The sequence below is a fragment of the Pocillopora verrucosa genome, chromosome 7, assembly GCF_036669915.1.
Source record: "Pocillopora verrucosa isolate sample1 chromosome 7, ASM3666991v2, whole genome shotgun sequence".
NCBI lineage: Eukaryota > Metazoa > Cnidaria > Anthozoa > Scleractinia > Pocilloporidae > Pocillopora > Pocillopora verrucosa.
Window position 1 is genome coordinate 24,820,594 of NC_089318.1, and position 12,948 is coordinate 24,833,541.

Consider the following 12,948-nt stretch of genomic DNA (forward strand, 5'->3'; position numbering starts at 1 on the left):
TGAGCTAATTATTTCAGCCAATCAGAACGCTTAACAGGAGCGGATGTGACGTTTCTAGAATTCTCGGAAATGTTATGATTTTCTTAGAACTAGCTGTAATAACCACCTCATGCAAATTTTTTTGAAGGCAAGTTTAAATTTCGGTGAATTAATGAACAGTATAAGGAAATAAGTAGTTCGGTTCTTTGGTTTGTCTCTTGACGTTAATCAAATTTATTTGAGAAAATTTGGTTTTATTAACTCAGTTGATAATAATGTAAACTGGCCATCGTAATAAGTTTCTAAAGCTGACGTTTCGAGTGTTAGTTCACCGACGCAGCGCCACAGTTTCTTTATAAACTCGCACCCTTTATTCCTTTACCTTAGAAAAAGCCAAGATCACTGGGGCTGGGAGAAGTGTCCCATTATTCCATCTCCCACGTAACAAAAACTCCATAGTATGCCAAACAATTGGTGCTCAACTCAAAAATGTGAAATTGCAACAATATTCTGACTCTGACTTGAAGAGGAGTCAAAAGACAGAGTTGTTGCAAAATTGATCAAAATTAACTTAGTGTAGAGTGTGCAGTAATGCAATTTCCAAAAAAGCAAAACATTTTCATATGCACGAACATTGTTCCTGGACAAAGAGAGACACTTCGTTTTACCCTCGAGAAGGGATTTGAGGATCAAATTAAGGTAGATTTTTTTCCCTAAGAATCGTTTCGAACCGGAACTGATATTTTTAACCCCTTGTCTCTCTGGGCTAATGCCCACACGTGACTTGCTTCAAGTTGAGGACGTGAAAAGCATTCAAATGTAAAAGGTTTTTTAACTAACAAGCCGTAAATCAGTATATCTCCTCCGTAGCTAATGAAGTCCAAATAATAGCTAGGCATAATCTTGTACCAACAACCAAATACACCACTACATATAAATTTTCGTACAAAAGTATTTGCGCTTTATTGCCAAAGCAAAGCGTAGCATACAGATGTCTGCCAATTGCAAACAGCGACAAAATGTAACCATTGCCCAACATTAATTCAGAATATCTCCGAACATCATGATTTTCACTGAAAATCGACTGTTAGGAGTTTTTTCTTCTCTTGGAATCCCATTATGTGTAATGTTATCAGGCAGAAAACTGTTTAAGAATAAGTTGAACAATTATCGATACTTATACTACTGTTTGTTTTTACCACCAGTCACAAATCAAATAAGTCTAAAAAATTAGGGCGTGTCACTTCCTGAAAGTTTAGGTCGCAGATCTCTCCACGCGACCATTTTCATGTCACGTGACTGAGCCACGTCCGCCAGCTGCAGTATGTGTTCACCAATCGCTTTCTCCTTTCCGAGTTTGTCGTGTCCATAAAGCCTGATTCTTATGGCCATTCTAAATAAGTCTTGCTGTAAAACTCGATCAAATACAAATTTCTCGTCGAATTTTGGATGCCTCGTTGGTCGTGACTTGCTCTTGAAGCGTTGTCGTCTTGATGGGAGCAATAGAAGATGGAAGCGGCAATGTGAACTGCCTCCTCGACTCTTAGAGGGAAGTTCTCGAGCCTCTAAGATCGTGATGGCTACACGCCCCACATTAATTGAGTACTCAACTTGGAAATGAACGCTTCCAAAAACTGGGACCTGGTCGACTTCTTTTAGTCCCGTATCTACTTGGATGTCTCCGTATGCAGAGACAGTCTTTTGCACATCGTCCCCGCCAGCATTCATTTCAAAGGTTGGCAACTTCTCTGGGGAATCCTCCCCGGGAGGGACTCCATCTTTTTCTTCCTCGTGGCCTTCTTCCTCTTCAGAAGTGTCTGCTGGTTCCTCTCCTAGTTCCTCGTATCCAGCGCCCTTGATTTTCTGGGGAGGTTCCATCTTGGAGCAGGGACACATCTCTTTATTCAGGCAATAGTATGTAGCCAAAAGGCCAATTAAAATGATCACGATAAACACCAGGAAAATGACAGCTGGAACATACCCTAGAAGCAAGAAAAATCTTAACGTCACTGTAAACAAGTAAAATTAACCTTTTTTATTTCCTTTTTGTTTTCTAGTTTTTGGTGAACAATCAAGGACTTGGGCAACACGGTAACCAAATCGGTGCTTTATCATATGGGTTATTTATTCAAAGCCCTTACTCGAACAATGAAAAGATCCTCCATTTCCACCAAATAGGTAGATATGGCAACTTGAAAAGAGCAAAGAAATTCGATTAACAAATTATTACGATTTGTCAATCTGCCAATATATCGACTGACAGTTCATACCGTAATGACGTCATATAAACGATCATGGCTCTTCATGTTAAAAGGTCTCGTAAGGCTACTTTGAAATTGAGAGAAGATGGAGCAAAATGGAGGAAAAATAAAGCTTTTATTTCTAAACAAGACAAATGCCATGTATTGGCAAAATAGTTTTCTTCTGAAGCCGTGTTAACGTCCGCCATTTAGTTGTAATTAACGGCAGTTTAAATCGATAAAAACAGTTCTCATTTATGATGACCAACACCAGACTGGTGATATTTGAAGGTGATAATAAATGAATACTTCCCATGGAAAAATCAAAGATTTTACGATACGTAGGCTGGAGATAAGATATTGTTTCCGTGCGGCGGCCACTGACGAGTCTGATATGTCTAAGAGCAGCCTGTTTTTATCAACTGCAACCATCATTATCTTTATCAGATCAATACATTCAGAAGCGTTACATCTTAATAGCAATATCTCGATAAAACAATGACTAACATCATTTACAGCTCCAATCTGCTTTAAATCAAAGCACCCTCGCTTACCGGACGGAATGAAGCCCCACATCATTGGTTCGCCACCCGCCGGTGTTGTGTTAATATCCGTTGCTAACTGCTTGCCTCAAGTGAATCAATGTTCAATATTCATTTGATCATAACATATATTAAAGCTGATGATAAAAGCTCCACGTATTTCTTCTAGATTATCAGCGACTGAAGTGCGTTTCTCCAGTTGCAATCACTTTTCTATAATGTATGGATGCTTAAAATCCCCATTCTGTTTCTGTGGCAACAGGAATTGTCGAATTTCAAAGTTTACTTATTGATACATTTGCTTTCTAAACGTAGCTAGTTTTAATGAAGCCTACAATTGGACCTGTATTAATTGTTTGGTGCCATTTTTTATTTACCATTTTTTTCGGTTACACTGTCTCACGACGTTGACGAATTGCTATTAAAATCGTCTATGAAAGCTAAAGCAAGTGCCAGTCTGATCACTGTGGCCGGTGTGCATTTGTAGCAGGCACTCAGCAATCGGTAAGGATTTAAAAACGAAAGAAGAAGTTTGATCGGCGCTACTTTTTTGCTTAATCTATGTGAAGTGCGAGGTTGTCAGTTGGTCAGGCTCATTGTTTTCAATAAAACAACGGTTTTCAATTAATCGAGTGAAGTCTCGTAAGTTTCGAAAATAATTTATAACTTTTGAGTTCGTCCTGCATGAGATGAATGATCTAATTGAAACACGGAAGCGTAACTTATGGGTTCAGTGTCGGCTGCTCGAGATGGTTCTGTTTTGCCCTCATCACTCCGTTTAACTACTGAAGCGTGACTAAATTTCCTATAATATTCAAATCGTACTATTTTAGGGTGAATTGGCATATCACCAACATCACATTCTTCTAACGGGTGCAAAAAACTATACAAAATATCGATATTAGTTTCCAAACACTCGTCAGTAATCTCAGTGAAAGATGTCATATCATTGGTTTGCTTCTGGACTTTGCAGTATTTGCAAAAAGTAACGGTTACAACGGGTCGTTAAACAGTTGGGAAATCGCGGTTTTTATTTAAGCGCGCGCGCTAAAATATACCTAAAAGGCTAATTGCAACCGTGAATACCTTTTTTTTTTCATAATCACTCAGCGAGGAACGCTTAGAAACCAGATATGATAAAAACTAGAGGTATATTGATTGATGTCGCTCATAAGTTTTATGAAGTAGTTTAAGTTTATCAAAGAAAGCTTCTCAAAGATTAAGCAGAATGAATTGATCGACGTCTCGCTGTCCGGTTGACTGACTTGCAAAGAATTTACACAACAAAGAACGACAGCAAGATTATTCTAAGCCACTACTTCGATTAAAGTCTCGTATCTTCTTCGCTTTTTAAGTCAGAATAAAGCACTCTTCTCGGGAAATGAAGCAATTTACAAAAAGTGAGATGATTTTGTTATCCAAGAACATTTGATTTCCTCCATTCATTAACTAATCAGTGTACGAATCGTCTCAATTCTTAGACTTCTGTTCAAAAGCATCAGCAATCAAGTCAATCAACTGCATCGAGCCAGTTCTGTTCTATTCTATTCTATTCTAAAAACCTGGGCTTTCCTTACTACCTACACCGAACCAAATTTTGCAGATTATCAAGTATAATTCAACATTAAAAGTCTCAACCCATTTTACATCACTTAGATGATTCACATTCAACAGGTTCTGATTTTGTTCACTTTTAAGCGGGCGTAGAATGCACGAAAGGATATTCTCTGATTACAAGTTGAATTAGAACTTTCTAACTGCTTGACTCTCACAAATTTTCACCAACTACGGACTGGATCTACTTCTTTATACAAGTCGGTACTGCATCATTATAAATGAATTAGAAATGTACTCAGTTACTTTAACAAACTTTTCTCAAAGCTACAAAGTTCTACCGCCGTTACTGACTCAAACAATATTACGGCGATCCATCCCTACAGTAAAATAGCATTCGATACGGACCATGAAACTGTTATTCCCTGCTCTGAAATAGTATGTAGTTAAAACTCACTCGCTTGCGCGCTGGTTGAGAGAACATAAAACCATACAAAATAGTATGCTACGTTCGTGTTGTTTGTTGTCGATTTAGTTGAATTATTTTTCACCGTGCACACTACAACTCTACGATGACACGAAAAGCGTCATTGGAATAACCCTCTCATACTTAAGAATCCTTCTGTTTGACTTCAGGAAGGAATAAGGGAAAATGACGAAAAAAGCTGAACTTACAATCCATTTTGGTCAGTCTTCGTCGAAGATGAAGATAGAGCTTTTACGCCCCCACAGGCAAATAATTCCAACACATGCTGGCTAAATGAGGAAATGTCCTGACTTCAGCATACTCTATAAGACGAAGATATCTTTCTGCCTGATTCCCTACAACCAACACAGGAGCGAATTATGAAAAGAAAAGTTAAACTCCCAGCTTAACAATGACCCTAGGCGACGGATCTTTTAACGTTGGAATGGAATTTCAATCATCAAATGTTTTTACGCGACCAAGATTCTCTTGAATATAAATTTTGCATTAATCAACATATTTTATGTTAGTTGTGTAAACTATTTACATACCAAAGGAGCCGATATCTCTGGGGACTTGGACATCCCTCATGACCCACTTTGTAATCCGTTCCGATGGGGTGTACTTTTACCAGCTGTTTTGGTAATATGCTTACAGACTTGGTCCTTTTCAAGAGAATTACGAGTGCTTATCGGCGTATTTGTGTCTTCAATGATAAAGAGGTAGCCAGAATATACCTTCAAGCTACATATTACTAGTGAATTTACTAATTTTGAATGATGTATGCCCACTGACACTAGGTCTGGGAACTGGCGCGGACAATGTCAATCAGTTTTGGTCTGAAATAGGTTAAGGGTTTGGAGAACCAGATGGTACATCTAAGCCAAAAATTCTAGAAAGGACTCCCGTCGAACAAAGAGTAAAATTCCGCCTTAAATGCTTCTTGTGAGCTGAAATGTCGTTTTTAGCACATTTTTTGGCTAACGTTTAAGACTCTGCTGGCTATTACACAATTCTCCTTGAAACGTCAGGGGTGTGAAAATCAATCAAGCGATATTTTTTTTTACTTAGTTAAATAATTGGCCAGCTTTTATATATTAAGTATCATCGGAAGGTTGGTAACCGGTCAAGTCGCCTGGAAATCATCTCGCCAGGAACCTGAGTCATGTCACCCGAAATTTTAGTTGTTTCGCCTGAAAAAATAAATACGTAAAAGATCAGACTCACAGGCTGTAAATAAGCAATAAGTGGTACCGTTAAGTCCTTCTCTTACGGTTGAATAAATAAACGGTGTTTTTATTGGCTAGTTATTTCCGTTGAACGTTTGAATCAGGTAGCATTCACAGTGACATTTCATTATTGACGGAAGGATTGGTAACATAATTGTATACACCAAAAGGGTATTTCGATCTATCGGTACCTTCAGAGGTTTCTTAAACTAAGCCACTTTGATGATTTTTCAATTGATAAAAAAAATCGGGCAACTTTACCTTTTATTTCGGGTGATATGACTAACATTCCGGGCCACATGACTCAGGTTCTGGGCGATATGACTCCGGGCGAGATGACTTTCGGGTGACTCGAAAGGTTACCTGACAGGCTCCTCACATAAGCAAACCATCTCCAACCTGTCTGTCTTCTCTTGTCGCTGTCGAATTTTACCAAAGTATTTAAGCCACTGGTTCCTAGTCGCTAGTCGGGGCTTGAGTTTTTGTTTCGAGCGACATGACTAAAAATTTCGGACGACATGTCACAGGTGCCGAGCGACATGACTTTGGCGACTCGATCGGTTACCAGTGAGAGAGAACCACAGTTCCCAGGCCTACCTAAAATTAACAAGTAGAAAATCACGGTTGGGACTGGGTCTTAAAAAAGCTCACTATGGCGATGCGAGTCAGCTATATTTTCGCTTCTTCAATGAAAATAGAAAAACTTGTTGTAAGGGCTGCATATGTGTCAGATGCTAGTGTGTGATGTCACAAAAAGGTTATGGAACGTTTCTAGATAGTCTATACGCGGAAAGAACAGAGCTGACGTCGGTGGGTGAAACAGCTTCAAGTAGAGTGGATGAGGTAGGACATTGTCTTGAAGCAGACCTCTTTATTAAGTAGCAGAGAGACCAGTATTCAAGATCCTTATCTCGAAATGAAGTATTCTTCTTGATGATTAGGGGTTTTTTTTAATCACTAAGGTATGATAATTGTCATAGTACAGCTAGTTAATATATTCCCTATTGAGACGTCCTTAGTGATCAGCTGACATAATATTCATGTAAGCATGTGACTTTCAGTTCCTCTTTACGACACTATGTAGATGTTAACTAGATTGACATTTGAGGTATTCGAATCACAGAAGAAGCTCTCTCTGTTCTACTCTAGGAAAAACTATTTTATGATAGGTAGATATTCTTTTTCTTGTGAAAACATCACTCCCAGGTATCATTAATTCAGATAACTTGACTAATGCCTCATTCAGCGTCCATTCACTCCTTCACACCATCTATTGTTGTATTAGTGATGTTTTATGATGATAACTCAGGCCTTGACTGTAATTTAATTTATTTTACAGGCATTTCATGTACTGCTGATTAGACATGACATCTAAGTATTGTAATGATTGAGAATGCTTGATCTCTTGACAGATAAATGCCAGTGTTATGCTGTCTCACGACCCAATTCTTCAGAGACAAGATGCAGCAACACAAAAGAGACTTCCTCTTCTATTTTATGTCTTTTTCCACTGGAAATCATGCACTGGTGTGGCTTGTATCTTAATCTGTCTAAATTTGAGTATCATTGGATTGTTTTCTTTATCACTCCTGTCTTATCCAAGGTCTACTGAGAGTGAGTGGCATGATGTAGCACAATACCTTTTCTCTTGTGGCACATTTGGTTTTACAGGAGGCTGTATCAATTATGTGGCAGTGATTCTATTTTTTAAGAAAGTTCCAGGTATCCTTGGAAGTGGGTAAGATTCAGTTATTTGAAATGCATACAAACATAATAGCACTATGGCAACTTTGAGCCTAAAATTTGACAGTTTTTTCTCTTGTTAGCAACTGTACTAGTTATATATGTTAGAGACTGATACAAACTATGGTCAGTTACTACAGGAAACTAGTTTTTGTTAATTAATTTGTGTTTTTTATTGTTTATCTTTTTATTTTCAACAAAAACGAATTCAAGTGAGTGTAGTTGGGGTGATATTTAATGTTACTGTCTGGCTCTGATCTTGCATTTTTTTTCACCTTTTAGGTGATTAGTTGAATTAGTTGATCTCAGTTGAATCTTCTTATTTACAAATTGATTTGTTTGAGGTACTTTGTGTGGACTATTCCTAATTAATACATCATGGTCTGGCCTTGATCAGTCCATAAATGGACCAAAGCTTTGTGGGAACCCTATTTTTCCCAATTTCTGGTAGAGAATTATAATTCATTCAAGTTATAAGTGGCAACAACCTCCAAAATTGGTATCATTTCATATGAGAAGAAACCGTTTTCATCTTTAAATTTGTTGATTCCGGAGGATGAGTGTCAATTTTCCAAATCCAGCCTCACATTGTGGCATTACCTTGAGTATTCTAAGGTGCCACCATTATGGTGATAAGGGTGAGTGAAAAAAATTTTGGCTGCCAAATTTTTAGCTTAAATTGCCTATTTGGCAACCAGTGTTTGGCAGATGTGTGACAAGCTGCAAACTTTTTATTACTTCTGGTCTTAATTAAAACTATGTGCCCTGTATCTACACATAGTTTCCAGTTTCTCATTTTGCTAAGATTCCCTTTTGCAGTAACAATCAAATTGAATATCTTTGTGAGCAACAAGTCTCATGTTGAATGTGTAACTTAATAAGCAATTTTGTGTATACCTTGAAAATCAATACATCTCATTCAAATCAATCTTTTGTTGTACAAGGCATCATGTTCTGAACATTTGCATAATTTATCTACGACTCCCTTATAGTTCTTCAGGGAATGACAGAAAATCTTTTTCCTCTCATCAGGATTGTTTTTCATCACTATCAAGTTATTTTTGAAAGTGTGAAGAGTTCAGTCATCAACACCTATTTTGAGAGGACATTTCTTGAATTATACAGTGCCCAAAAACTAAATCAACAAATAATTCGTCTAAACATTGAAGGGCAGCTACAGAGAATTTTACAGTCAGAGACAGTTGATCACCTTATTACCGCAGAGCTTCATTCTTTATTGATCTCCTCAGAAGGGCAGCTTTTATCTGGAGCTGGTATAAATCCTTCTTTGCTCTGCCCACTAGTGAAGCCATATGTGGTAGAACTTTTAACTGAAGTAGTTCCACTTATAATGGATAGATGTTCATCCTTTATTCAGGTAGGTGCATTTTTCAATAATGCCTTTTAAATGGCTCTGTGATCCACTGTTATGCAAAAGGCTTGTTGGGGTCACAGTAAAGTAGCTTGAAATTTTTTTTTTTTTTTGCAAGAGAAATCTGCCTCGTCTGATTTTAGTTTTGCACAATTTTTTCTGTTGGGTTTTGCTAATGGTGACAATAAATCTTTCACCTTTCCATGCGCAAACTATTTATTTTCATATATTGTTGAAATCAGCTTGAACAATGTATTTCTATGGTTCTTTGATGCCATAGGTTTGTTACCTTAATCCTAATTTTCTATGCCCAAGGGCTTCTCTTGTCTAACAGAATTAAAATCTCCTCATGAAAATTAATGTTTTGACACAATTACTTCCTTGTCATCAGGATGAAGGTTTACAAAGTCTGAGACAAGAGGTCCAGAGGTACACAACAAGAACACAAAATAAAATTTCTTCACGAAAAGTAGGGCTTTTAATAAGAGATATGATGTATGGCCATTTAAATCTCCTTACTGTCTTGGGATGTGCTACTGGAATATTTCTAGGTGTAATGTCAAAAATAACAGGAGTGGGCCAAGTACTATGAGATTGAAAATACTGTTCAAAACTCTCTCATTAGTGACAAGTGTTGATGCTGTTTTCTGAAGAACTAGCCTTGGCTTTAAACTGTTGAATGTAGAGCAACAGAATTACTCATAGTATCTTTAATTAAGTAAAGATGAGACAGAACTCTTTCATCAAAATCAAAACCAGTAATTTATATTACTTCAATTGTAATTTTTTTTAATATGGAATAATGGCACGAATTATCTTAGAGGAAATCAAGTCTGGCCCTTATCCCAATATGACTAGAATATATTAAGTAAAAGAGAAGGACATTTATCTGTTGTTTTTTTGGCAATCACGTACCTGTGATTTGTTTTTGGGATGAAGCAGTTAATTTATATTTCTTGTTTGATTACTTTCTGATTGATTGAACTGGTTATGAAGTTGCTGTTGGAACCTTTTTATTGTGTTTTTTCCAAACAGAATTTAGTTTGAAATAAATTTTTTTTTAGAAAAAAAGCAAAATGTTGAAGAATGAAAAGTTTTGCCAAAGTATCAAGTCAATAGGTGAAGATAGATAGGACAGTGGAGAATTTGAGAACTTGTAGCTTTGAGTAACTGGCACAAGAACTGCCTCTTTGATTACTCCTGCTGTCCTAACCAGTGAGGATTTCTTGTAACTTAGAGTGGATGGGTTAGTCAATTTTTTTAAAATAAATACACAGACAGAACATGTAAAATGGTCTTGACTTAACTGATCTAGTGCATTTTTACATAGAGTTCAATCCACAAAGGAGATAATGAATGGCTCTAATCTCTCAGACATCACAATTGTTGTGAATGCTTTGTGAAATTGTGCCCTGCCACTTAGGACATTTGCCATTTTACCTCTCTCAAGGAAAAAAAAAGAAAAAAAGTGTTATGTACCAAGTGCTTGCACTATATGTCAACCCAATATCTTATGAATGAAGTTTGAGACAAACCTGAGCTACAAGTCAACACAGTGGTGCTGCTTCAATTTTATGTTTTGCCACATAACAACCAACTTGGTGCACAAGTGAATAAAAGGGTAAGTTTCTAAAAAGGCTGTGGTGCTGCATCCGTGGAAGAGTATAACAGGGTAATTTAGGTTTAGTAACGAGTTATAACATAAATTGGCCACCGTAAAAGGGTTTCCAAGCTTACGTTTCAAGTGTAAGCCGTTCGTCAGAGAGAAAGCCCTTATTTCGCTCTGAAGTGTCGTTGACTTCTGTGCATTGTCCTTTAAATATAAAGGTACGTTGAGTACAGTGTACCTTTATGGGCTTGTCTGGCTTTCCTTTTCTCATTAATTCCACTGCATATCCGCCAACATTTCAAATGAAGAATTGTTGTCCTTGTCCCAAGTGCTTGGTCCTGTTTTGCCTCTTTCACCTCCTGTAAAGCAGTTCTCTTTGCTTTTGAAATCTTCGTAAATTGATATCTTTCCAGATAAATCATCAAAACAGGACCCACTTAGTTCTTCACTGGGATTGGTTTCCTCAATTTCAATAAGCGAATGGATTTCAATAAGTGAATGGATATTATCATCATCATCATTATTATTGATATTACCATACCTAAGGCATTTGGTGTCATGAATACTTCCCCACGATTTAATTTGTCTAGATAACCGACTAAATTTTGGAATATCCAACCTACCTCTTCTGTTTCATCTTCAACGACTTTCACATGTGGTACTATCTGGTTCAAAAATATATTAGTAAAACATTCGTAGAGTTGAAGGACTGAATGAAAGACTTTTAATTTTGTCTTTTACCTGGCCTCTGCCGTCATGTTGTTTCACATCCAGTCTGGAGGTCGCAATATTCCACAATCGTTCAGTCATAACGTCTTTGAATTCGTTCTCATTTCCTACCTGGAAAATGAAGCTGCTGGAAAAAGCTCATACGAAACAAACCAGCTCAGTTTCAAGGCGAGGTTGAATTGATCATGGATCAATTTAAAAAGTCTTCAGTTACAAAGTGCGATACTAAAGCATATAGCCTTTTTTACCTTTAAAAGGTTGAAACAGTTAGCTTTGAAATCCTCGTTCTCACTAACATCAACAACCGTTCTAATGGCGTTTGCAATGTTTGGAATTGCTTTATCGACCAACTTGTGTTTCTGCTTTTACAATAAAGAAACAGAACACTCCAATAAATTCGACTATTAGACAGGACAAATATTTCTCAAATGAAATATAGGAGCGGACTTTTCAGGGCTTTTCAGACTCACCGATTCTTTTCGTTGAAAATTTTCTTTTCTTTGCTTTTCTCTGCAGTGATTTGACCTGCAGTCAGCCATGCTGAAGTCTGAAACGTCAAAGAAGAATTATTTCCTTACTTCGCCTCCTATTGTATTTGGCGGGAACTTAAAAGTACGCGCGTCGGCGTGTAGACCTGCTGCGCACGCGCGCAGGTCGTGGCTTCAAGCAATTACTGCCATTTGCACTTCGCGGCGTGGAAAATGAAATTTTCGGGAAATAAATAAAAGGTTTCGTGTAGAGAAGCTCGTTAAATTAACTCGTCTTTTGATGAAAAGCAAGTCTTGTATACGGCCTTGTATCATCATTCTTATGTCCGATTGAGTGGTGGAAGCAAAATTAGATTCAAATGGTGACAGCTTGTTTCACTTTATTTCTGAATAAAACCCCAACCCTATCCCTGAGCGAAAAAAAGAACAAGGAGGAAAAAAATGATAATTGAAGAATGCACAGGAGAATGAGTGTAAACTAGGGCTAGGAGGAAGGCAGGCGACTCTAAGGGGGGAATAGAGACCCCTCCTTTTCTTTGCTCTTTTTATTCCCTCTCGTTCCAAGCCGCCGTGTAACTCTCGCGTAGCTTCTCAGCTTGGACAGAAGAACAAGTAAAAGCCTCGCACAGCTTAATTTGATGCTAACAACTGAGTTGAAAACGTAAATTAGCCGCCGTGAAGGGTAGCCCTTAGAGCGTTAGCCCTTCGTATCGCTCTGAAGGGCTAACGCTCGAAAAGTCAGTTTTTTTTACCCTTTGTGGTGGCTAATTTACGTTTTCAACTCAGTTGTGAACACTAAATTACTTGCTATACTCTCCCATTGACGCAGCACCACAGTTTCTTTAAAAACTTACCCCTTTATTAATTTGATGCTGTCGCGTGATACCAGTGGCACTAAAATTTAAAATGAGAGACAGTAGCGAGAAGTCTTTAGTTCGCTGTTCTCTGATCGTACCCCTCACATCATCGAGACAATCGTTACTGCGAGAAGAGACCC

At 37.7% G+C, this 12,948-nt stretch overlaps 3 protein-coding genes across 6 annotated transcripts; 1 reads left to right on the forward strand and 2 right to left on the reverse strand.

Moving 5' to 3' along the window:
* Nucleotides 1–913: 913 nt before the first annotated feature.
* LOC131792095 (synaptotagmin-16) lies at nucleotides 914–5,260 on the reverse strand. 2 transcript variants are annotated; one of them, XM_059109465.2, is made up of 2 exons: nucleotides 4,991–5,260; nucleotides 914–1,961 (listed from the first exon to the last, which is right to left on the reverse strand). In XM_059109465.2, exons 1-2 carry the CDS (start codon nucleotides 4,995–4,997, stop codon nucleotides 1,210–1,212), a joined length of 759 nt encoding a protein of 252 aa, XP_058965448.1. In that variant the 5' UTR covers nucleotides 4,998–5,260; the 3' UTR covers nucleotides 914–1,209. The 2 variants fall into 2 exon arrangements, with proteins under 2 accessions (XP_058965448.1, XP_066025548.1); XM_066169451.1 differs by lacking the exon at nucleotides 4,991–5,260 and adding an exon at nucleotides 2,774–2,908.
* Nucleotides 5,261–6,392: 1,132 nt separating this feature from the next.
* On the reverse strand, nucleotides 6,393–12,065 carry LOC131792057 (uncharacterized). 3 transcript variants are annotated; one of them, XM_066169453.1, is made up of 6 exons: nucleotides 11,934–12,065; nucleotides 11,712–11,822; nucleotides 11,476–11,574; nucleotides 11,358–11,399; nucleotides 10,973–11,093; nucleotides 6,393–6,607 (listed from the first exon to the last, which is right to left on the reverse strand). In XM_066169453.1, the coding sequence occupies exons 1-6, from the start codon at nucleotides 12,000–12,002 to the stop codon at nucleotides 6,474–6,476; spliced, it is 576 nt and encodes a 191-aa protein (XP_066025550.1). In that variant the 5' UTR covers nucleotides 12,003–12,065; the 3' UTR covers nucleotides 6,393–6,473. The 3 variants fall into 3 exon arrangements, with proteins under 3 accessions (XP_066025550.1, XP_066025549.1, XP_066025551.1); XM_066169452.1 differs by having other exon boundaries at nucleotides 11,712–11,825; nucleotides 11,934–12,037; XM_066169454.1 differs by lacking the exon at nucleotides 6,393–6,607 and having other exon boundaries at nucleotides 10,693–11,196; nucleotides 11,712–11,825; nucleotides 11,934–12,037.
* Nucleotides 6,664–10,488, forward strand: LOC131792094 (uncharacterized). The gene is made up of 4 exons (XM_059109463.2): nucleotides 6,664–6,853; nucleotides 7,423–7,748; nucleotides 8,786–9,131; nucleotides 9,517–10,488. The coding sequence occupies exons 1-4, from the start codon at nucleotides 6,755–6,757 to the stop codon at nucleotides 9,715–9,717; spliced, it is 972 nt and encodes a 323-aa protein (XP_058965446.2). The 5' UTR covers nucleotides 6,664–6,754; the 3' UTR covers nucleotides 9,718–10,488.
* Nucleotides 12,066–12,948: the final 883 nt, after the last annotated feature.